At 34.9% G+C, this 24,798-nt stretch overlaps 1 protein-coding gene and 1 non-coding gene across 5 annotated transcripts in view; one reads left to right on the top strand and one right to left on the bottom strand.

Annotated features, from left to right (window-relative positions):
• Fgf13 (fibroblast growth factor 13) overlaps positions 1–24,798 on the top strand; it is a 495,594-nt gene that overhangs the window by 429,264 nt on the left and 41,532 nt on the right. For all 4 annotated transcript variants that reach the window (XM_010640518.3, XM_010640520.3, XM_033760329.1 and 1 more), the window contains one exon: positions 497–600. In XM_010640518.3, the coding sequence (XP_010638820.2) occupies positions 497–600 (104 nt within the window). The remainder of the gene's footprint in view (positions 1–496; positions 601–24,798) is intronic.
• LOC117284808 lies at positions 16,410–16,545 on the bottom strand. Its single transcript, XR_004515886.1, has one exon. It is a non-coding gene; the product is annotated as a U4 spliceosomal RNA (small nuclear RNA).

The following is a 24,798-nucleotide window of genomic DNA, read 5'->3' as shown; positions in this document are numbered from 1 at the left end:
ATTAGGAACACGGGATTATAAAATGTGACTCTTTTCCAAGGCCTAGACTTATTTTTGAGGTTTTGCATTGGAAGTGATGTAGATAAATCAGACAAGGGCATTAAACTACTGTCTCTCCTAAGAATTACTCCTCTACTGATCTTAACTGTGCTGGTGAGAATTTCAGCAGCTATTTAAGGGAAGAGTTGAAGACTTCAGTTTGTAGAAGATGACAGTGTTTAGTGTAGAAACCAATTCCTATAACTTGATCTCCCAAGAAGAATGAAGGCTCCCCACCTCTGACACTATAAAAAACAAGAATTGGGACACAAAGTCTTCCATTGTCCCAAAGTGACTGCAACAAGAACTAGGCTTTATCTTTATGTGTCTAAATATATACCTGTTTGTTCTTAGCAAGTGCATACTACTCTGGAGGACCAAGCAGTCCTACTGAAAACATTGAAAAACCATAAAATTCAGAATTGTAACATTGGTTTCACATTCTTTTAACTTTCAGCTCTGTTTAACCTCATCCCTGTGGGTCTGCGAGTGGTGGCTATTCAAGGAGTTCAAACCAAGCTGTATTTGGCAATGAACAGCGAGGGATATTTGTACACCTCGGTAAGTCTTTGTGTGCATGTTTTGGCTATTCTCGCTTTCACCTGACATGAAAGCAAATGCTCTATTTGTGTGGTATCAGTGCAGATTTCTGTGATGAGAGGAAGACTGTTCTTAATAGAAATCTATCAGTGGGAAGGACCAATTCGTGTCTTGTGAAAACTGTTGCTGTTACCAGTTACTGTCATTTGACACTAGCATGTTTAGTACAAAAAAAAATCACTGAAGAATTTTGCACACAGTGCTATTTGGGTTTTTATGTAGCATGACATGGTCTGCCTTGCTATCCTGCTTTGCACTTGTGAGAAACAAAACCATTTCTTAACTTAGACATGTATTCGTCCATGCTTACTTTTCAAGAAATCAATGACATTTCTCCCTCTGATCAACCCTGGGACACGAAGGCCAGTGCTAGAAGTGCTTCTGTACTTTCCTTTGTCTGTTCAGTTGGCACAATTGTTGTCTGCCTTATGTACTTTAAATTTTGTCATTATTTTAGATGTACCAATTTATAGGATACAGTGTGCTATTTCAATACATACATACAAAATGTGCTGATTCAATTAGAGGAATCAACATTTCTTTTTCTCAGTATTTTGTGCCGGAAGCCTGCAAACTTCTGGCTTCTAGGAATTCATAAATATATACAGTTTTTCTGTCAATTATGGTTCCACTTCTTACATACAGATTTCTGCTTGCCTTTTTCTTGCAAGTTTGCAGTGAAAAGAGAAAAATGAAGCTTCTTTCAGGTGAATTTATAAACATTCTAGACTATAATTCAGTAAAGAACATGGGCCCAGAGTAAAGTTTTGAAGATGTGTTTCGCATTTAAATATAAGCCAATATGATATAGTACTGCAGTCAGGATTTCATTCTCATTACATCTGCTTTTGGATTACAGGAGACCATTTAATACGTGACTACTTTTTAGTTTTTAGTATGAATTCTTGTATTGGAGGAGAATAGAATATTTAAAATGAAGAAAATTGCTTATCAAACTTCCTACTAGCTAGCCTTAAAGGTTCTTAGTATGTCTATAAAAATATATGCCTCAAACTGCAAGTAAAACATTTGCTTATAATCATTCTTGCTTTCTCTTATTCCCTGAATTTATTTCAAAGCCAGACATATAGACTGCTTCTTAGAGGACATGGTAGAAGCCATGTTCTTATCCTGTTTTCCAGAATCCAGTATGAGAAAGAGGAGTGAGAGAAGAGCAAGACCACACCAGGCCCATTCATTTGTTAAACCATGTAGCCTACTTCATGTCATGATAAGAGATAATTATTAGCATACACATCAAACCCTGGAAGCTATCGGCATTCCTCTCAGTCTGTTTAAATCATCTCATTGCTTAATATATGAAGGTTTTTTTTAACTACATGAAAGATTTGCAGACATCAGGAAATCTATCATTATTAATATAATGCTATTATAAATGATAAAAGGGATTTATTTTTCAGAATCTCATGTTAGATTAAGGTAACTTAATAATGATTTTAAATAATCACATGTAGATCAGCGGGACCAGATGCAAAGGTAGGTTTTTAAGAAAAGAAGTGTTTTCTGAAACTAATGTGCACACATGAGAAGGAAAAGAAATATAATGGGCATGCTCTTGAGAAAGAAATGCCAAATGACATAGGGAATAATTACTGGTAAAGCATTCAGAATTTTTCTCTCTGTCGTGGTCCTGATTATGGTGCTGTGATGAATTGATGAAATTGACGAAACATCTTACAGCAAAATATTTTTAAAAGAAACTCCCATTTTTAAAATACATAATGTTTAAATCAGAATAGGAAAATTGTTTAAATAGGTAATATGTCAGATACCCCCACTCAGGAAAACTAAGTATTAAATTTAGGGACGTGATTTTGAAAAACATTCAGATTGACCACTATTCTGAAAATTGGTAAATGTTAATGTGGATTCATTTCTAAAAAAGGCTTCCTGGGGGGAATGAATTAACCTTATAGATTGATGGTTTCCTTTCTATGATATGCAGGCTGGTAGACAGCAGAATTTGAAAATTTCTGTATGTATTTGCCATTTAAGGAAAAGGAACTTTATGTAAGCATTTCTTATTAAGGAAAAGATACTATATTTTCATTAAGGAGGAACAATGCCTGATTGATGATCCTGACATTCACACAGGGGAACAGAACAGTATCCAAATAACTCTATTCCAGGAAAGAAGTCTGAATCTTCTCTAGGATGAATGTTCCATTTCTTACCATTATTTCTTATTAATTATGGCTTGGAGTCTCTTCACCCTGTTGATCACCACCCTTAGTGGATACTCAATTTTCTACTTCATCTTATTTAAAATGTGGTACCCCAAATCTATTGGGATAGAGTTGTATTCTAATGACTTTGTTGATATGACCAAAAAAGCTCCATGAAATATTATGCATGTTCAACAGGAGAAGGCACTCAAAAATTTGATCACTTTTCCCTTGCAAAACTGCCTTTTAGCAAAGGTAGTATAAGATGGAATAAGGCAATGATATAATGAGAAATAGTATGTGAAGAAAGTAAGGGGCTACTGCTGTGTAGGCAAGTAAAAAATACTCTTCAGAATTTACTGCAAATAGTCTTGGTGAGTGATGTTTATAGTCTACCTTAAAGTAGTTGCAGTGGAAATAAATGTCTGCAAGGATATGGATTGCTCAGATATTTTAGAGGTAAAATTATCAGGATAGGACAGCTGATTGCATCTGGAAAGAAAGAAGGACTACATATATGCTTGAACATGTATGCTTGCCATCCACTGCATGGATAGAAGTAAAGTGACTTCAAGTAGGGACTTATTAACATATTTGCACAGTAGTGTTCAGAGAATAATCAGGGCTCATGAGGGAGATAGAGAATTTGATCTTTAGCATTTGGGTTTGTAGTAAAGCTATTAATCAAATAGGTATAAAGAAAAAAGGCAGGTGTGGGGCAAAAAATACCTCAGTACAGCTTGCAGTAGGTATATGGAAATACCAACCTTAAATTTAAGAAAGGACTGTGAGCTACCGATAAAACTTGGGAGTTATCACAGGCAGGTGGTGCTTCATACCACGGAAATATTTGAGAAATATGTAGCATAAGAAGGTAATTTATTGAATAGTACTAAGGAATACCAATGTGGAAGCACCCAGCAGAAGAAGAACTAATTATTATTATAGCAAAGTAATGATATCGCAATGATCAGTGATATAATGATATTGCAAAAAACTAAATGGGGAGAGGGTTTTAAGAGGAGTCAGCAATGTCAAATGCTGCAGAGAAAATAAGTACCACAGGAACTATGAATTTGCTATATGATCTTTGGTGATTGTGACCAAAACACTTTCAGTGGATTAGTTGAGATAGGAGCCAGACTGTAGTGGATGGAAGAGTCAAGAGGGAAGAGCGGAAAAAGAGGCAACAGGCATAGAATTCATAGGGGAAAGGAAAATATAGGGGAATATTTAGGGGAGAATGCAGGGTTGATGAGGGCTTTGAGAGTTCTGTTTAAAGGTAAGACATGGGTATATTTAAATAAAAGGAAAGGAGCCAGTAGACCCTTTGTGGAGTAGAGTTCCAAAGGAGATGAGAGGGTGATGGATTTAAAACTGTAGCTGAAAGAATTAGATGCACCTTAAAAAGAAGGGACGCTCCTATATTGGGAGGCAAAGAGATGACTGCAGGTGCCTATGTAGCTTTACCATATCTGCGGGTGAAGGATTTGCTGCTGAATGACCTCCATTTTCCCATTGAAGTACAGTGACATCATCTGTGAATATCAGAGGCATAGAGATGGCAAAAGTGAAAGACAGCAATTTTGGGAAAGTGGAGAAGAAACACAAAGAAACTGCAGCCTTTGGCCAAATCCAGGCCACCAGCCCACTTTTTATTAATAAAATTTTTTTTATTGAGTTTATTGGTACATTTAGGGATACAGTACAGTTACATTCATTGTTGGGATCATGTACCTTTACATGGCAAGTCTTGATTCTCATTTTTTTCCCCTTACCTCTGCCCTCCCTTCACCCCCTCCTCCCCTCCCCATCTATAAACACTTTATTTTCATCTTTTCATTCTCTCACATTGGAGCAAAAATTACACTCATTTATTTACTTTCTGTCTATGGCTGCTTTTGTGCTACAACAGCAAAGTTGAATAATTGTAACAGACCACAAAGCTCTAATTACTTACTAAAGAATGGCTTCTTTATCAGAAAATTTCCCTTGACTAATCACACAGTGGGTTGGTTCTGAGCCTTGAGCTCTCCATCACAAGTCACCGGGGGACCTGCCCTATAGAGAGTTCCATCCTTTGTGCCACACCCACACCAATTATGTCAGTATATTTAAGGGTGGGGTCTATTTTCTAATGCTTCTTAGTCGATGTTATGTGGAGCTCCTGTTAGAACAACTGATCTGTGGCTAAGAAAAATTATTATCAAATGGCACTGGGAACCCCCCTCACCATGAAGTCAGAGACTTAGGAGCTTTCTTTATCCCAAGGTTTTGATGCAAGTCTTTTTCTGCCCCTGCAAGCAAATTGCCTTTATGAAGGACTAGTCTTGAGTTGTTAGAATATGCTGATCCTTGGAAAAACTTTCCTATTTTATCTCTTTCTTTTTTTCTGTCTTATTTTTCATTTCTGTTGCTATATCCTTTGATTTCTTCTGAATTCAGTTATATATACTCTGTTTTATGTATATATATTTGCGCATATATGTATGTGTGTGTGTGTGTGTGTGCATTGCTTTTGCTTTAGAGATAGCAGTTTACTTTCCCTGATTATCTCAGCATTTTTGCAATGCACCCTTCCCTCCCCGCTTTTTTCTAGTTGCCATGGGGGACAGACTTGATGTAGGCTCAAGTGGCAGTGAGAAACCATCTGTGACACAGAGAATCATAATTAGACATCATTTCATAACATATTTACTTTTGACCATGAAAAAACTAAGTCTTTCTGGAACTACAAGGAAGTTATTGTTCATTGTGCAAAAAACAACTTTGTTCTTACTTTTGGTTTTTATTTACCAATTATAAGGAGATCCCCATAAGCCTTAAAGAGTTCCTCAAAACTTTGTAGTGTAAATGTTTAATAACAGGAAGGTATTTCTAATAAAAATTTCTAAACTGCTTAAAGATAACCATATAGAAAATCAGGTGTCTTAAATATGTGAAAATTGGAAATGTCCTAGTATCTATTTTAATAGAGAGATAAAAACAGATTTTGCATGCAGGATAGTAAAGATGAAAAGTTAAACCAACAGCATTTTCTTTTGATTTTGGAATGTGGCAGAACATACAGCAATTTCTTCATCTAATTACTAACCATTCCTCAAAATTAGTTTTCCAATTCTGGCTTACAAAGTTTTCCCTTCAGTTAGGGTTGGGGCAGCTGAAAGGCTTAGACAGGTAGAAATTCTGTAACAAGTAAGCCTTCTGTTCATGAATTTCCAAAAACAGTTGAGTGATTTAATCACTATATTTTATGGTCCTGGAACTACAATAGCAAACTAGATTGACAGATCTCTTTGAGACTTAGCTCAATGCTGTGGGAATAAGGGAGTGTGTGTTACTGATCCCAGTGAACCCATCAGACCTGGAATCTGAAGCAAGGGGGCAAACATATTTGCCTTCTCTACTGGGTAACTTCCGCGTGCCTTAAATTTGCCAAGTTTCCTCTCCTGTCACATGGAATCGGACTTACGCATCACTCCCAACATTTATAACATAATCACATTTAGAAGATTCAATATCAAATAATGACAAATGAAATAATACCAGTCCTTTATTAGTTATGGCACCCTACAGTTCCCTAGTTTTCTTTTTGCCCACTTAGATTTGCTTCCCTTTAAGATTGTGAATGTCCAATGACTCAAGTTTTAGATTAGGCCCAAATACTTTTGGTTTAGGGTTTTATAATCTTATTGTTTTTCACCATCCATTACAAAATTTTAGGCATTGGATAATCAGTTAGGTATCACTGTGTTAAGCAAGCTAAATATTAGAAAATGTTTCAAGAGAGGGTAATATTAACTGCCTTGGTTTCACACTATATATGTCTATCAAGTTGTTACACTTTACCCCATAAATTTCTTTAAAATAATAACAAAAAATAAAAATAAATGTAAATATTAAATAGAGAACTTTCCCAAGTGACAGTGCCTTTTAACATATTCCTTTAGGACATAACAGTTGATCCCTGAGATATGTATACGTGTTTATGAATACATGTACCATATACTTAGGATGCTTTTGCTGCTGGGAAAGGATATGGGAGTCTGAGATGCAACATTTCCTACAGATGATCCAGCTAATAGATGTCTTGTTATTGGCATTATTCTCAAAGAGATAACACTGAGGTTGCCATTCATATGTTAACATTGCGATGTCCTCAGAATCTGGTTGATGGTGCATGCTGCATCTTGGCCTCTGAGCTCTTAAACCTTTTTAGGTCTCATCATATTTTCCCATTCTTCAACCTTATGACTCTCATAGCTATACTGTGGGACTTTGTCATACTACAAGCCATTACCATTTTCCATTACCCATTGCTGTTTTCTTCCCTTCTTTTTTTTTAAACCACAGCTTTAAAAGGATACACTTCACAGGCCATAAATTCATCCATTTTGAAGTTCAATTCAGTAGTTTTTACTCTATATTAATAGAGTTGTATAACCATCAACACTATTTAATTCTAAAATGTTTTCATCCCCAAAATGGATGAAATTATACCAATTACCAGATATATCCCAACCCCTCCCCCAGTTCTAGGCAGCCACCAATTCGGCTGTCGCTCTCTATGGAATTACCTACTGTAGGCATTTCATAGAAATCAAATTGTGTAACATGTGACCTTTTGTAATTTAACATACAGTTTTTAAGATTCTTTTACTTTGCATATTATCCAAGATTGAGTCATGTTGTAGCACGTATCAGGGTTTCATTCTTCTTTCTGAGTAACATCTTTCATTGTATGGCTTTGTTACATTTTATTTATCCATTATCATTACATGGTCATTTGGAATATTTTGTGTAGCTAATTCCTTCTTGTTGTAGATGTCTTAACTGAAATGACATTCCTTAGAAATGCTACTTTTGATTACTTTAACTAATGCTGTGTATTTCTTTCCTATATTGTTCTCATTTTTCTCCTTCAAGGCCTTGACACTACTTTAAACTATTTGCTCATTCCTCACTGCCTTCACTATACTAAGCATGTTAGAGCACACGTTCCATTTTTTTATTCACTCATGCCTCCCCAGTGTCTCAGTCAGTCCATACTACTGGTTTCTCCATAAATACCTGTTGACTGATTTGGTTGAACACAAAAGAGAAAGATAGGCGTGCTCTCATGAATCCAAGTTTAATCCATTTGAAAAAAACTTAATTTTGAAATAATTTCAAACCTATAAAAAATCTGCAAAAATAATATGAGTACAAAGAACACCATATGTCCTTAACTCAGAGTCATTTTATTCCATTTGCTTTATTATTGTTCACTCTATCTATCATCTGTCATCTGTTATTTCTCATCTATCTATCTTATGGCCTATAAATTTATCTGTCTTGTTCACCTGTATACCTACCTATTTATCCATCTTTGTTTGATTTTTGTGAGCCATTTGAGAATATTCTGAATCCTGACATTTTACCACTGAATAGTTCAGTGTGTTTTCCCTGAGAATAGATTATTCTGTTATATAGCAATAGTACAGTACATTTATCAGTAGTATGTAATTTAATATTAATATGCAATATTTGATTTAATCACAGTCCATATTACAATTTTATAAGTTGACAGATATATTTTTACTGCATTTTTTTCAGTGTAAGTTTCAGTCTAGGGCCAGATATTGCTTTAAGTTGTTGCTTATGTCTCCCTTAATGTTCCACAGCTTTTGTCTTTTATGACTTTGGCATTGTTGAAGAAAGGAGTCCATCTTCCATTTTTTTAATAAACATTTCCAATTTGAGGCTTGTTTGATAATTTTTTCAAAGCAGAGATTTGTCCAAGAGAAATATAATGAAGAGATTTATCACATACTTTTGTGAATATAGTTAAGAACATTGCAATTTTTTATTAGTACATGTTTGCAGTACCTGAAATTTATGTTCATCTTCGGGAACAGATGCACGTACATAACACAGTGTGATTCCTTTTTAATAACATTTCCTTCCCACCTACCTTGCTTTCTCTGTCTCTAATTTCTCTTTCCTCATTTTCATTCGTATTATGCATATTTGGTACTTATACTCGGCCCATCTCATCTCTGTTAACTACCCTTTCTCTTGCCCCTTTCCCTCCTTATCTTTTGTCTCCTGGGCCCATTCCATTTGCAAAAGAGTTATCTCCCTATTTCCTTCTATCCATCCTTTATTTTGCTCTTTATTTGTACTTTGCTTTACTCAAATGGTAGATACCATATGATATTTAAGTTTCTATGCCTGATTTATTTCACTATCCATTGTATTTTCCAGGTGCATCCATTTCCCTACAGATATCTTGAATTAATCCTTCTTTAGAGCCAAATGTATTCCAACAGGCATAAATACCACAATTTCTTTATCTATTTGTGTGTTGGGCATACAAGCTGCTTCCAGGATTTAACTATTATGAATTGTTCTGCTAGAAACATTGATATACATATGCTACTGCAATGAGATGTCTTTAGCTCTTTGAGCAAGATACTTAGAAGGGGAATAAATATGATTGGATTGAGGTTAAGTATTTTTAACCAGAATACAGCATACTTTCTTGGGGTATCTAGAGGCATAAATGTCTGTCTTCTCACTGGTGATACTAGCTTTGATGATCTAATTAAGATGTTGCTGATTTTCTACTGTATAGCTCTTGGTTTTTGGTTTGTTATGTAACTAAAAACAATCCACTGGGGAGACATTTGAGACCATGCAAGTGTTTTGCTCCTAATAACTCATTACTTAACATTGTGTTTTTTTTTATTTGTTTGTTTTCTCCTTGAGTTTATTGGTACATTTTAGTTATACAGTACAGTTACATTCATCTTTGGGATCTTGTACCGTTATATGACAGGTCTCAGTTCTCATTTTTTCCCCTGATCCCTGCCCTCCCTTCACCTCCTCCTTCCTTCCCTATTTACAAATTCTTTATTTCCATTTTTTTCATTTTCTCATTTTTTTCCCTTTTCCCTTATTCCCTTTCCCCTACCCTTCCCACTTCCTCTACACCTTTATCCCCTTTCTTCCTATTTCACATTGTCAATTATGTCATTAGGATCTTATCTATGATTATAGTTTTTCACACCATAACATTGTGCTTTTAGGAATCCCTAACCTCCTTAGAAAAATAATATACTCTCTCAATAAATTAGAAATAAGCAGTGGTTTTCCAGACATACCCTGTAAGCTGAGCGATAGTTAAGTTGAGGTAGAATAATATCAATATCTTTCTACCAAAGTCATCAAGAGTCACAAAACAATAGAGTCCAGTAGGAAAAGATTTTCTGGAGCATTCTCACTGAGCTTAAATGCAAATATTTTATGGAAGGATTGTTGGTTTATGTTATCCAGTTGTATTCAAATTGGGTCTGATAAAAATTCTATCTTCATACTCTGGATTGGGGCTGGGCAATATGCAGGTTCTTGAGCTGTTTAGTACATTTACCTGTCAGCTCTGAGTTTACTGTTTTGCTGATTTATTTAATTGCTCATTGTAACAGTATGTCTTAATTTTTAGTGGTATTGCTGTACATGTCTTGCCCATATTCTAATAAATAAGAGGAATTAAAATTTAGTGAAGTCATGATCACTTCAGAGTGATGGATGTGCTCCTAGAAAACATTTGTAGTATGTAAAGTGTTTGAATTATATCAAATCTGTATATCAGCAAGTACTACAACTTCTGGAGAGTCTATCATAGAGGATCACAAATTTAATTAAAGGGAGAACACTGGATTAATCATTAGAGCTCTTTAGGGAAGTGAGAATGACTCAATTATAAAAGGAAATAGTCTTCAAATAAACACAAACAGTATCATATCTAATATAGAAGAAAATGATCATTTTCAAATTAGAATACCAAACTAAAAAGAGCAGGCACAAAGAAATTCTTACTTCTGGCTATAAATTTTGCATATTCCCTCAGTTCATTAAAAAGCTTTAACATTTAATTGTTCCAAAATTGGAAAAGTACTATCAAAACTTAAGTTCCCAGGCTTTCTGAACATATATAAAAAGCTGTTTGAGAAATGTGCATGAAATCTGACATTTTTGAGGGACATTTTTAGGTCAGTCCATGGGTTCAAAAACTTATGAGAATAATGAGCACAGGGATTTCAGAGTGTTATCTCTAGGAAAGGAAAAGTTAAATTATTTTGTAGGAATAAAAGCAGAGAAAACAAGTACATTTTATTTGTTTCTGAATGGCTGTTTGCCCACAGATCTAAATTTTGCTTTAAAGAGTTGTTCAGTTACTGTGTTGATACTCTTGAGCTAAGAAGATGTTAAAACTATTGTAGTGAATAATATACTAAAGTATTCATATTCCTTTTAGATGTTTCCTTTAGAACACCAGTGAGTCGGCATAATTTGGAGGCCACAATACATTTCCCAAGTCTCAGATTATTTCACATATTTAATGTTCTTTGTAGTTAACAGACGTTTCTTTAAAATGCAAAAGAAAATTTAACTTGGCATTATTTGAATATGGAATTAGATAAACCTGATTATACTTTCAAAATTAAGTATATTCTTTTTATCATCTCTGTCAAAAAATAAGCTGGTAAATTATTCAGGGTGAAGGCCTACTTTCTTAGGTGTAAGAATGACTGAGGATGAATTTCTCAGAAATCAGAGAGATAGTAGTGGTTGTAGCTAAATAGAGGACAGTTGGCTCTGCATTCTGTTTTTGAGGCCAAGTTTTAGAAAAATAATCTAAATAAGAGGTCATGGGGCACATATTTAACAGTGTCTCATGGTTTTAACTCTGAAGCTAAATTCATATTTGTTGGAAAAGTCAGTATCTTGGAACTAGAGAGTAAAATAATTGGCAGGAACAACTAAGAAGAATTTTAACAAGTGAACCCAGCTGTAAGGAGATTTTACACACACATACACACACACAGAAAACACAAATGAAGAAACCAATCTTATATTCATCACTTAGTTGCTATGATAACACTAGTTTATTTTAGAATTCCCAAAATAATTCTAAATTTTGGGGCCGGGGATTTAGCTCAGTGGTTCTGCTGCCTGCCTTGCAAGCGCAAGGACCGGAGTTCGATCCCCGGTACCAAAAAAATAATTCTAAGTTTTAAATATATAAGGTACACTGAACATTTGGAGATTGCTCTAGCAATATATTTGGTAATGCTTAATAGCTTCATGAAAAGGAATAAGTGTGAGCCTTTAGATGTATTTTACATGACTATTCAGTGAGTGGCATTATCTTGATAAAGACCTTGTTTTTAATTCCTGTCTTCTTGTTTGTGTCATTTTAATCAATAGGATACAAACAAATCCAGCTCACCAAGATATTTTTTATGTTGTCCTTTCCATGAAATTTATGCTTTGAAATAATTTGCGTACCAAATTCTGTACTCATTAATAACTGATTCCTTTTCTCTGTACTCTGCCCTTAGTCTTAGAACCATGTCTAGCCAAAAGTTTATTTTTGATACATACTTATGAAATAGTTAATAAATATATATTCAGATATGAAGATACATTATATTATTTCTGTCAGGCTTTGGAATATTTAAAATATGTTGAAGGACCCACATATAACCATGTGTAAATCTGCTTAAGTGTCACCATTTCGAGATTACATAAGTAAGTAAATTTCTGAGACACAAGAAAAAAATTAAATGTTTACAGTACTGGTTTCAGTGATTTCAATGCCTCAAGGGAATTATGACTTTTGCATAGAGAAACTAAATGAAAACATTTCTCTAATCATTATAATAACTATAACAAAGGTTAATAACTGCAAGACCCTGACTAATACATTTAATGTTTTACCCAGAATGAAAATACAAATAGATGGCATTGTCTCTGCAAAATTCTCATTAAGTTATTTATCAGATACTCTGATGCTAACTACCTTTGACAACCCTGGACGTAGAACTACAGGGAAAACCTCAATTCATTTCTTGGATTGATTTTGTATATAACCAGTACCAATGATATCCCCTACCAAAAGGGAGTCATATATGTGTAGGTATTCTGGCACAGCATATGATAGGAGTAAAAATCAGGAATGATTGTTATTTTTACCCAAGAAAAAAATACTTCATAAATTTGGAGTTGGAATCGGAAAAGTCAAATGTATATAACAACTCCATAGTATTAGGACTTAGACTACAAAAATGCAAAGGATAGAAGATGATTCACAGAAGGATGATATGAATTGTTCCATAACACTTTCATAATTTTCGGTGAGACTCCAGGGAAAAGATTGCAATAGCTTTCAAAAATGAAAGTCAAACAGGCAAAATCTCATAGTATGTAGAAAATACTATTGAAAAAAAGAAGCATGTCTGTAACAAATCCATTTTTATACCCAGGTCACAAAATCATCACAGGTGCAACAAGTCTCTTGTAGAGTATCTGTGTTGGTCTGATTAAAGAAATCTTAAAAATAATGTATAAAGTATTCCTTGGTTCCTGCCCTCGCCGTAATAATGAATCACTGGAATAAAGTGTTAGTGACAAATCCTCTTCACATGTGATTTTTTTCTGCGGAACTAGAAACTGATTGCTTCTATGTTGTATCATAACCTGTGAAGTGGAGATTTCCTAAAAACTCCCTTCATTCCTCTAGTCTCCAAAAACCCAGTCACACATTGCAACTCCCAGAGAAACTGAAGTGTGAAATACCCTATGAACTTTCTCAACCAGTTAGCAGATACCTGTTGAATCTCCACAAGGTCAAAGGCACCCTGAAAAGTGATCAAGATGATTCAAACGGACAATGTCTGGAGTTGGCCGTGTGCCAGTGTGCAGATGTAGATCTGCACTAAATTTGAAGTCTCATTTGTTAGTTGTTAATCGTTGGCCTACTACAGGAAGATTGGGATAAACTATTTCATCCCTGTCTTATGCAGCCTGGCAATGCTATTTTTACCCCAGAACTCACTGTAAGAAGATTCTATATAGGGAAACAATTCAAATGCCCTTGGGACTGGGCATGAGTAAGGGTGCATCATTATGGAAATTTACCAGTTCTACCAAACAATACGTATTGGTTGCTTGGCATCACACTCTTTGAAAGATCACATTAAGACAGCGTCTTTAAATCATGAGGTGGTAAAATTTAATGTGATGAAAATGTGATATTCCATTACATCAAAAAATGATATCAAACTGCTTTAAAATTTTTATAAATGTGGGTTTAAAAAAAATCTCCTACTGGGCCAGGGATTTGGCTCAGTGATTCCGCTGCCTGCCTTGCAAGCACAAGGGCCCGAGTTCAATCCCCAGTACCACACAAAAAAAATGAAATAAAAAAACTCTCCTACTTGCACAGCACATGTGGATTATGGTGGATGCAACGGACCACAGCTTTTGGATATATGAATCTACCTTACATGCTTTGTCAATGACCCAGTGATACCTTTCCCTCCATTTTTCTGTGATTTCATGCTACAATAGTAAGCATATCAAAGAGAAACGTTGCTTGACCCATAAACAAAGGTACAACTTCTTAGAGCTATAATATGCAAGTTACATTAGTAGCTTGTATCTTGAATAATAAAAAAAAAAATTTCCCTACAGAAGGGAGTACAATTTCTACCACTGACTTAGATTAAGTGATGAGGAAACGAAGCCACTTTGAGCCAAATATTTTCCCGTGCTCCAAATCCCTGTAACTCATTTACCACTTCCCTGGGAGAAGAGGTTTAGTTCACACTAGAGGCAGTGAGTGGATGCAAGCCACCTTTTGTAAAGCTCTTTACCATATTTGTATTTCTCATATTCTTACCAGCATGGGAAGCCATGAGCTATCATGTTTCTTTGTGCTCCTGTATGTCAAAGCAGAATTATTGACTCAAGCAGAAAAAAGTCTATTTCTAATGGGGTTATCAGTGAATTAAAGCATTTATATGTCACAAGAATATTCAGATCTGTGGATTTTTAAATTTCACATAAGAAAACATTCAGTAAACATTTTAACTGCTAATGTCTGATTTAGGCAAGCAACTTTGTTTAAACCAGTATTAACCTTACACATAGGGGTTGACACAACTGTGATGGGTAGTTTTACAAAGTGCTTTTTGTCCACTGTGGATCTTGGCCTGTTTTCTGCACACAAGGAGCAGCATTTTATTTGCCATAGTTCAAATATGTCTTCTCTTCGCAGTGCCCTTCTTATGCAGGTGTGCCATTTCTTATGCTTTTAAGGTGAGGCATTTTTCTCTCTCCATAACTCATCCTTCTATTCACCACTACTCCCAATAGCAGCTGTCTCGAACCTCTGAAGCCTTGGCAAGATCGCTTGAGTTTTAAAATCAAGTGAGGTGTTTTGTTTTGTTGTTTTGTTTTTGATATTTGATATTCATAACACATTCTAGCTGTGTTCATCTATTTACGTGAACCACTCATGGTCCTTACTGTCAGAGAGGCAAGGGCTCTGCCCCGTGCAGCCATGGATCCAGAACAGTTGTTTTCCAAGATGTTTTTGATGCTCTCTGCAATTCTGACTAGACTCTTCAGTGTCGGGCTCCACTCTCAAGGTTCAAATGGTGGAAGTATGATGAGTAAGTAGAGGAGATTTCCAATAAGCTTATCATTGCTTTTCCCCAATTTTAATACTACTATTCACATTAAGTAATATACAAATAGATTTAAATGTAAAGATCAGATTTCCGCATTTAGCACTTTCTATCAGAATATTTGAAGGAGTTTTTTTTTAATGTACAATAGTCTTTTTATATGATCAGCCTTCCATTTGGGAGAGGAAGCACTTGCCATTTTTGTCAAAGTTATTGTAAACATCCTTAGTTTAGAAATTGGAAACATGAGATTTGACTGTTGCTGTGGTAGGTTTCACCGTACTGGAATGCTGATAGAATAGCATAATGAGAAAAGATGGACAATTATTTGGTTTGTATTTTTACTTTCTTTAAGAACCCAATGTTTATTGAGGGTTTTTATTATTACCTGGAGCATTACTATTCATTATTGAATAGTGAGTAAATGAGCATTTGAGAAGCGTTACAGATGCTTATTCTAGCCTTTTTCAAAGTATTACTAATTCTCAAGTAAGTGTCATTCCACAATTTGAGTCATTATTTAATATGATATATTTTTCTTAGCTAATATATAGCTCTTATCAAATCCAAAATTCACTACACAACAAATTCTACAAGAATATCAACGATATTTGGATAGAAGTAAAAGTACTGAATATTAAAATTTCTCTTTATGAAATGTATCAAAGAATAGGAGATGTTAACCCACCGATTTATGGAATAAAGGGCATCTGGTAGTTATATCTGTTTTTTATATTTCTCAGCAGTCCTCAGCCTGATAGATTTCAAACTTCATAGGGTGTTTTCAAGTCAGGGCCCACTGTGAAAAATCCCTAGAAAGTATTACAAGCAAGTTGCTCACTTCTGGCACGTTAGTTAATTACTTCACAAATTTGTTCATCATGTTCTCATTTCACTTTTATAAGCACAATAACACTTTCTTTTACTGAATGTTACCAACATTTCGTTTCTTAAAGAATCAATGACTATTTCATAGGTTATAAATTAGCATAATGGTTTTAGCCAACTGAGTGTCTACACTGCTTTCTCCAACATTTTGGGGAACATTAGGGTAAAACTGAAGCAAATTAGTTTCATTTTTCTATAAATAACGTTTCTCTCTTAGAAGTTAAGATTAATCTTTGTTCATAAGAGTAGCAAGACAGCAATAATCGCACCGCGGATAAACGTCATTGGCTACGATACTGACACTGCACAAAGCTAAGATTAGCAAGACATTTAAAAACAATACTATTTTTCATGGAGAATTCATCTAAGGACTGATATAGAAGATAATTGCTGCTATTGTGGTCACCCACCCTATTTCAATCTCATCAGAAAGAGTGTCATATTCATGATAACATAATAAACTACTGTATTTGAATTGTACATTTTCTTACTCTGAATTGCAATTTTGCATTTTAATTTAAATGACAAGTCCAAATAGTTTCAAATATTTGAACAACAACAACAACAAAAGCAACAGCTTTAAATTCATCATTTTGTTCCACTTTTTCATTCATGACACTTCTATTATTTTGTAGAGTCACAATGAAAGAGTTCTTGTAGGCAAATTACCTTTATCTGTTACTCTGTTCTGGCCAGGAAACCACTAAGCTTTCTTTAAAAATGCATGAATGTTTCTTTAGTTCTTTGTTTAATCTGTCTTGTGTAGAATTCTAGAATCACTGCTTCTGATTTTCTGAGGAAGAATCATATAGTTTCCAAAAGTCTTTGGAAGTTTTTTTTTTTTTTTTTTTTTTTTTTTTTTTTTTCTGTTCTGATACTGACAGTAATTCCCAAGCCAATTGTATACTTTTAGTGGTCCTTGCATCTTATTCACGAAGTGCTCCTCTAGGCACTTTTATTCTATCTGTTTGTGGTGACTAAATGAGCTTCCACACAAACTCAATGGTAATTACTATTTTTAACATAAAGCTTCTTTTATAAGAATATCTAGTAATGCATTTTCCCTTCAGGTGTGACATTCTGTATTCAGATGAGTTAGGAGTTCTTGTTGGATTTGTTTTTCCTACAGTCATTCTGTTCTTTCCCCCAGTGTTCAAGATTAGACTCACTGTCTTTACACTTTTATTTAACAAAATTCTCTTCAGAAGTGCTTTGATTGCATGTCGTCTTTAAATCTATTCTCTGCTTGGGCTTCAATAGTCCATTATAAATGCAGGGGTCACAGATATGTATCAGGTAACACCAAATTATTTTCTTATCATATTACAACCTCAGATAAGGCTGAAGAAGTATTATGCTGTAGTGGTTTTCCTTGTGTTTTCAGAGTACAGCGTGTGTAATATTTTTCCATACCTCTTTTATTCCCAAATGTTCCTTGAAGTGCCTTTTTTTGTATTTCTCATTACACCAAAGTCATTACTAAATATCCAGTAAATTCTATAAATATGCAGTAAATACATTGTAGAAGAAGTGTTAATGTTCAAGAGGCTAAAGATTGAGAGAAAAGGAATGATTTTCCTCTTTTCCGTAATAAGGGATGACTGGATAAGGCTGAGACTATTTAGTGAAGAACCATTTGGAGGCTCAAATTATGCATATTTTCATATGCCTGCATATGAGTTTGTCTTTCTCCCTTTCCCTCATGGAGGCTATGTGTCTAACAAATCTTTGTTACCATTGCAAAAGAGTGTTGCATGAAAAGTTCTTTGATTAATCCTGTCTTGCTCTATACATGAGAATCTCTGGTTGAACTTAGTTGCATTGGGAGTTGTAAGGTGAACACACTGATCTAGAAACCCAGAAATGGAGCTCCAGTGCCCTGTTGAAATGAATTATGAACTTGAACAACTCCCTTCTCTTGTTGAGTTCTCAGTTACCTCAAATATTTCATGATAGTGTTCATTTGATTCCTGTGGCTCCTTGGACCTATTTTGTAAGTAAAAGTAATATCTCAAATTTGTGTCCATTATTAAATTTTAATAAAATCTACAGCAATGAGCTTGAGTAAAATGCAGATCTACAGAGTTCTCCTCAGTACTAGGTATCCAGGAGGGGGATCATCTTTGAATTAGATGGGATATACTTGGAGAAATGAACAATCATTATCTACTCTTGCTCAAAATAGTGGACATAGGTTTCTGTTGAATCTTTCCCAATTACAATCTTTTATTTTTCTCTATCTTTAATTATATAGTCTATTGATATGAAAGTGACATTAGGATTCTCCTGGGGATATAATTGATCTTGACCAATAAAGGATGATTGCTTGTGTATTCTTATTGCCTCCCCTTAGTGGTCCTGCTCTTGGTCCCATTGAGCTATGGAAAATGCTACATTTTTGTGGTCTATGACTCATACAACAAGTGCATGTGTAAAGAGTGTCAAAACACAGTAAGTTGCTGAGGTAGACAGCTTTGGAAAAATGATAATGTACATAAGTAGATGTTTCTAAACTGAAAAATACCTAATTTGGACCTAGAAATATGCTTTTACTACGTACTTAGTTATTAAGTCATGTAATGAGGGCTTATTTGCCCAGTCTATTACTTTGCCACAATGATAATAGCCCAGAAAACAAATCAAATGTTCTTAAAAGTGAAATATCATTGCCCAGTGTAACAAAAGAAAATACATGATTTCCTTCTGTGTTAATATCTGAGTTTTCTTTGTTACTGATTTGTTTAGTTTCCCACATAGTGCAGGCTTTCAAACATTTGTTATTTTCTTTTCATGCAATTTGAATTAATGTGGGTAATTGTGGTAGTTAGAAGCTTTACTCTCTCAGATGGTAATTATCCAATCTATAGTTTCATTCCAAAGGCAGTAAAACAGTAATAGAACAGTTGATATTTATCAGAAAGGATGTCTGGGTATTACTGAATATATATGGCATGTAATCATTGATGAATTAAAGCAGTTTACTCCCAGATTTATCTTAATCCCATCCTATGGTAGCAGATCTTATTAGTATTGCTACCGACTGTCAGTAAGCCTATGATATATTCATGCAAATCTGTTTCTTCTATGAGTTTGTCATAATTGCTGATAATTCATATTTTGAAAAGGAAAACATGCTAGAGAATTCTTGTTAGCAGATAAAGAATTCATATTTTGAACAAAAAAACATGCTTGAGAATTCTTTTTAGCAGATAAAATATCTAAACATTGGTAATCTGAAGGGAGAGGAACTGCTACAGCAGTAGGTTTGACTTTCTTTATATTTAATTTTGCTAGGTATCAAAAATGCTCATGCTTGGAATTCCTAAAACTTAAATAGTTGTCTTATTCTTTCACAAATGAGCTAGGAAAATCCATTTTGTAGCTTACACACTCCTTCCATTAATCTCTAAACAGCAGTGAAATTAAAAGTGACTTTTAGAGGACACGGTCTTTCATAAAATTCTTATTTATGCACAAATTATTTTATTTTAGAGAAAGGTTGATCACTATCCCCATGTTTCTCTCTAAAATATATATTTTGAAGATGGAAATTTATAGAGCTCTGTCAGGAACTGTGAAGATTCAGTCCATTTAATTTACAGGAATACTGAGAAGCTCCATGATGTACCATTCCAAAGTTAGCACTGTTCCCTCCCCTCCCTCTCCTCTCCTCTCCCTTCCCTTCCCCTCTTCTTTTCTTTTCTTATTTAGAGATATAGCCCAGCTCAACGTAGAGCTTTGTGGGACACTGCAAATATGCTGTAAATGTAGTAATACATGACATTTTGCCTTTCATGATCAATTTATAGATACATACAAGAAAGAATTGCAGTAGTAGCCACAGTCTTGTTTTCCACATATATAGGGTCACAGAAAACAGAAATAGAGCGCAACCTTCTTGAAAGCCAGTAGAGTCACTGTAAGCATGGATATTCTATTGCTTGCCCATTCTTCGGGTTCATGCAAGTTACTTGACATTTGAGAATTTTAGAATACAGAAATAAAAACATAGTATTATCTTTTCTTGACACAAAAATAGATTATTATTTGAATTATCTATCATATAGATGCCCAATACATATCTACATCTTCACAGTTTTTTTAATGAACATTCTTAGTTTATGTAACAATAGTTCTGAAAAGATATCTTGGGGCTCAAGTAATTGCAGAATCTAAAATTTAGTATTATCTTAGAAGCAGCTTCTGGAAAAGCAACGGATTTTTTTGGACATTTTATCAAACACTTTGTAAAGGAAAACATCTCTTGTGGGTGCGTTTTTACCTTGTTTTATTTGGTTCCGTGTACTTCTTTGTTCTTTAGAGACTGAAAGTTCTTCTGAGTCAAATGAGTTGAGAGTGTCAGTGGAAAAAATGCTACACTTATCCAAGTTCATGTTTTATAATATAGGTCTGTGATTATTTCAGAACAAAGACTTTCCAAGGCTCATCTGTCCAGAATTAAGATCATATGGTACAGTTATAAATGTGCACAAAGAGGGTATTTTGAGAGGCTCACAGTTGTGACCTCTTCTTTAACTTTGTATAGGCCTGAGAGACTTGTGAATGGAATTTGCCATGTATCAGAAAAGAGCAAAGGGTGTATTGTAGCTACTAAAAGAAAATCTGATATGACTGAGTCTAACAACTTAGTTATCCATATCAAGGTATAATTTATTTGGAAAACTACTTTATTTCCTAAGATATCATTTCATAGTTTATTGTTATTCCTGGTGTTATCGTTTGGGACATGTTGTATCAGTACATGACCATAACAAGTAGTACATTACATAGTGAAATATGACTGCAAAAGAATCAGTTACAATTGAAGAATGGGCTAGTTTTAAATATTGATCATATTCCAAACCACTTAAATTTCTGATTAGCTGATTTGCAGGGAATAGGTAATGCTCTTATGAATTCCTTGTAAGATGAACATAAGTATCTCCACAAAGATGATCTACTTTTGAATTCAGAAAATGTAACCATGCGCCTTTACAGCCTCCATGTTTGATAGCTTCTATATCTGAGAATCCACAGTGGAGAAGAAAACATGTATTCATGGAAATAAATATTTTTCTGGACATTAAATGGGTTTTCCAAATACATTAATCTCACCCTTTTATTTATTTAATCATTTTGAGATACAGGGGATTGAACCAAAGTCTTTCATCCTCAGCCCTTTTTTATTTATTTTATTTTGAGACAAGATCTCACTAATTTGCCGAGACTGGGCTCAATCTTGGAATCCTACTGCCTCAGCTTCCCAAGGTGCTGGGATTACAGGTATGCACCACCATGCCAAGTTCATCCACTTTTTAAAAAACATATCTTTGAACTCCTCATAGTCCCTTAAACCCAGCGTATGCCTTAGTTTAAATTCACTCTGTTTTCTTAAGCTGCTGGGCTTGGTAGAGCAGGGACTAAGTAGCTGCAGATTCACTGTACCATACAAGTTTCAGGTATAGAAGTGTTTTTCAGATTTCTTCCTTGTGTCCCTTTTGTGTTTTTCTCATTTCTCCACTCTTAAGTCACTTCTCCACCTCAGATACTTCTCTACTAAGCAATTTTACTGCATACTGAAAATGTTTCTATTCGCTTATTTTTTCTGGACCAAACTACTTAATTAATAGTAATGATGCTTTAACAACTATCTTCTGTTTTCTCCATGACTTAGCAATTATTAAATTGAATTATTAAAAACTGCAAAGATTGAGAGGGCACAACAGCAGCAACAACAAAAATCCTCTTGTAGGTAGGACTCAGTCTCGTCTCTTGGCTATTCCCTATGAAAGATAAATATTCCCCAATATATTAAAAATGGATTATGTCATGGGAGAATTATATGGAATGTGTATTTTTACATTACTATTAAATTTCTAAGGTTAATTTTATTGCAATACCTTTTGGAGAGGAAAAATGCAAAACAGTGGATCCTTGAGACAGTGTCTAATCTCAGTTTTCCATTTCCCTGTATTTGTGTAGCTATTGATCTAATTTTTGGCAGTGCCCTTAAGATGCGTATTAGGTGATAATAATTACCTTCAAAAAAGAGGAAAAGAAATAATAATAAATGTACAAATCATGAGAATTTTCCTGTTAAAATTATTGTTATATGTACTATGTATTATAGAGTTAAATATATCACAGAAATACTGTGATTTCTCAAGATTTTCATTTAAAAATCATGAGTATCTCAAGTTCCAGAAAGATTTAGATTTAATTTACCTTCTCTCTTGTAGTTGAGTAAATACCATTTCTTGGACTAAGTGACCAGGATTTAAAAGATAAAATCTGTTTCTAACAAACATTTTTTTTTGAGCTAGTCACAAGTGAGCTTTACTTTTACATCATGCGAAGTGTAACTTGCTTCATGGGGAAAGGGAGCATTAGAGAGAGTATCCATAGAATTCACAAACTCGTGGCAACATAAATTAGCGAACGGCAAACTGAAAGGAATGATAATAATAAACACTCTTTCCTTAGCCATTGATTCCACTATCTGTCTCTTCCACCATTATTAATAGGCAACAGCACAGTCCTGGTTTAAATCCACAGCTGTACCAACTCTGTGTCTATACTAGAGCTGCTGGAGAAAAATACAAGCATGCTACATAAATTCATCACCTAGAGGTACCACCACTGTCCCTCAATAAGCCTTCTGCTAAAAAAGGATCATTGCATTTGTGTTCTCATCTAAAATATAGAGATAATTGAGCCAGATGTGGTGGCGCATGCCTGTAATCCCAGCACTTAGGAGGCTTGCCATGAGTTCAAGGCCAGCCTGGGCTACACAGTGAGTTCGAGGCCAGCTGGAATTACACAGGGAGACCCTCTCTCAAAAAAATATCCAAAATAGAAATGTTCATACCCTTCCCTAAATATTGTATGTCCACAGCCTTCTCCATCACTGTCAACTGTAACCTATTCTCCCAGCTGCTTAGATCAACATCTTTGGAAGTATCCTTGCCTTTTTTCTCTTTCTCTAACGGTTCACACAAAGCATCAGCAAATTTTGGCTCTCTTTTGAAACATATATTCCAAAACCAAATTAGTTCTCATCAGGCCCATTTTTACATTTTTGAATCTACTCTCTCACAGGTCAATAAATGTCACAACCTCCTAAGTCATCTCTTTGCTTCAATTCTCCTACTTCCCCAAACTGTGTTCCACGTGGTTATTGTCTTAGTCACTTTTCTCATTGTTGAGGTAAAATACTTGACACCCATTAAAGGAAGAAAGGTTCATTTTGGTTCACAGATCATAGAGGTTTCATTCCAAAATTGGCTGCCTCCAAGGCAGGGTGGCATGGCAAAGGGTCATCACAGAGGAGAAACATGGTAGGCAGAAGGCAGCAAAAGCAGCAAGCAAAAAGCAGTGACCCTCTTTCTGTCCCCTATATCCCATCCAGGCTACCCATCCTTAAGGAGGGTAGCACTCACACCCAAGGTGGGGCAACCTTAATCTTAGTATCACATCCTTGACTCCAGTATCACATGCCCAAATCCACCCAAGTCTGAAAAGCCTCACCTATGACCACATGAGACTTTAAGAGAGTATCTAGATACAAGCCACAATAGTTTTTCTTTTCCATGTAAGCCAGACCATGTAGTAATTTTTGTGTTCAAATTTTTCCAGTGGATGTCTCAGAAGTTCTTAGTATGGACTCTAAGGCCCTTCGTGATGTTACCGTAATCTGTGATAACTTCTTAATACTTAGAGCTCCTTACTTGCCACAAAATATGTTCTACTTTCATTGGCCATCCTCCTGTTCCTTCATCACATCATTACAAGCTCTGCTCAGGGGCCTGTGCACTAGGTGCTCCTTCTATAGGGACTCTTCTTCACCACTGCTCATTTCCTTACTGCCTTCAAATCTCTGTTCGGCTATCACTTTATCAAAGAGGCTTCCTTCACTACTTAATTTTTCAAAGAGCACTTTGTCACTGTCCTTTTCCATCTTCCATTATCTATTATTTATATTTATATAAATTTATGTAATTTATACAGCACATATAAATGAGTCAAATCATGTTGAATACATATTGGTTGATTAGAATGTTTATTTGTATACAGTTCCTGTTTTATGTCTGTGGGTTCTACATTCGTTGATGTAACCACCTGCAAATGGAAAATCCTAAGCAAAAGTTGCATCTGTTCAGAACATATACAGATATTTTTCTTGTCAGTATTGCATAAATAATACAGAGTAACAGCTGTTAACACAGCATATAGATTGTATTAGGTACTGTAAGTAACCCAAAGATGATATAAAGTACATGGGATGATGTGCATAGGTTATTTGCAAATTCCATGTAATTTTAGATAAGGGACTTGAGCCTCTGTGAATTTTGGTATCTGAAGAGGGTCCTGAAATTAATCTCCCATACATCCTGAGGGAACAGTGGTGCTATCTGTATCTGCACACTAGAATAAAATTATTTGCAGGGTAGATTGGGGTCTTTTATCATTTTTGTTGAGTGAATATGTATGTATTTGCATATTATCTCCCTCTACTCAATGTCAGCTCCTTGAGAACAGTCTTTATTTTGTATGGTGTGTGGCATATA

Source organism: Fukomys damarensis, unplaced genomic scaffold (genome assembly GCF_012274545.1).
Source record: "Fukomys damarensis isolate Sample0158 unplaced genomic scaffold, DMR_v1.0_HiC HiC_scaffold_39, whole genome shotgun sequence".
NCBI lineage: Eukaryota > Metazoa > Chordata > Mammalia > Rodentia > Bathyergidae > Fukomys > Fukomys damarensis.
Note: the sequence above shows the minus strand (reverse complement) of the source record. Positions and strands in the feature narration are given on the sequence as shown.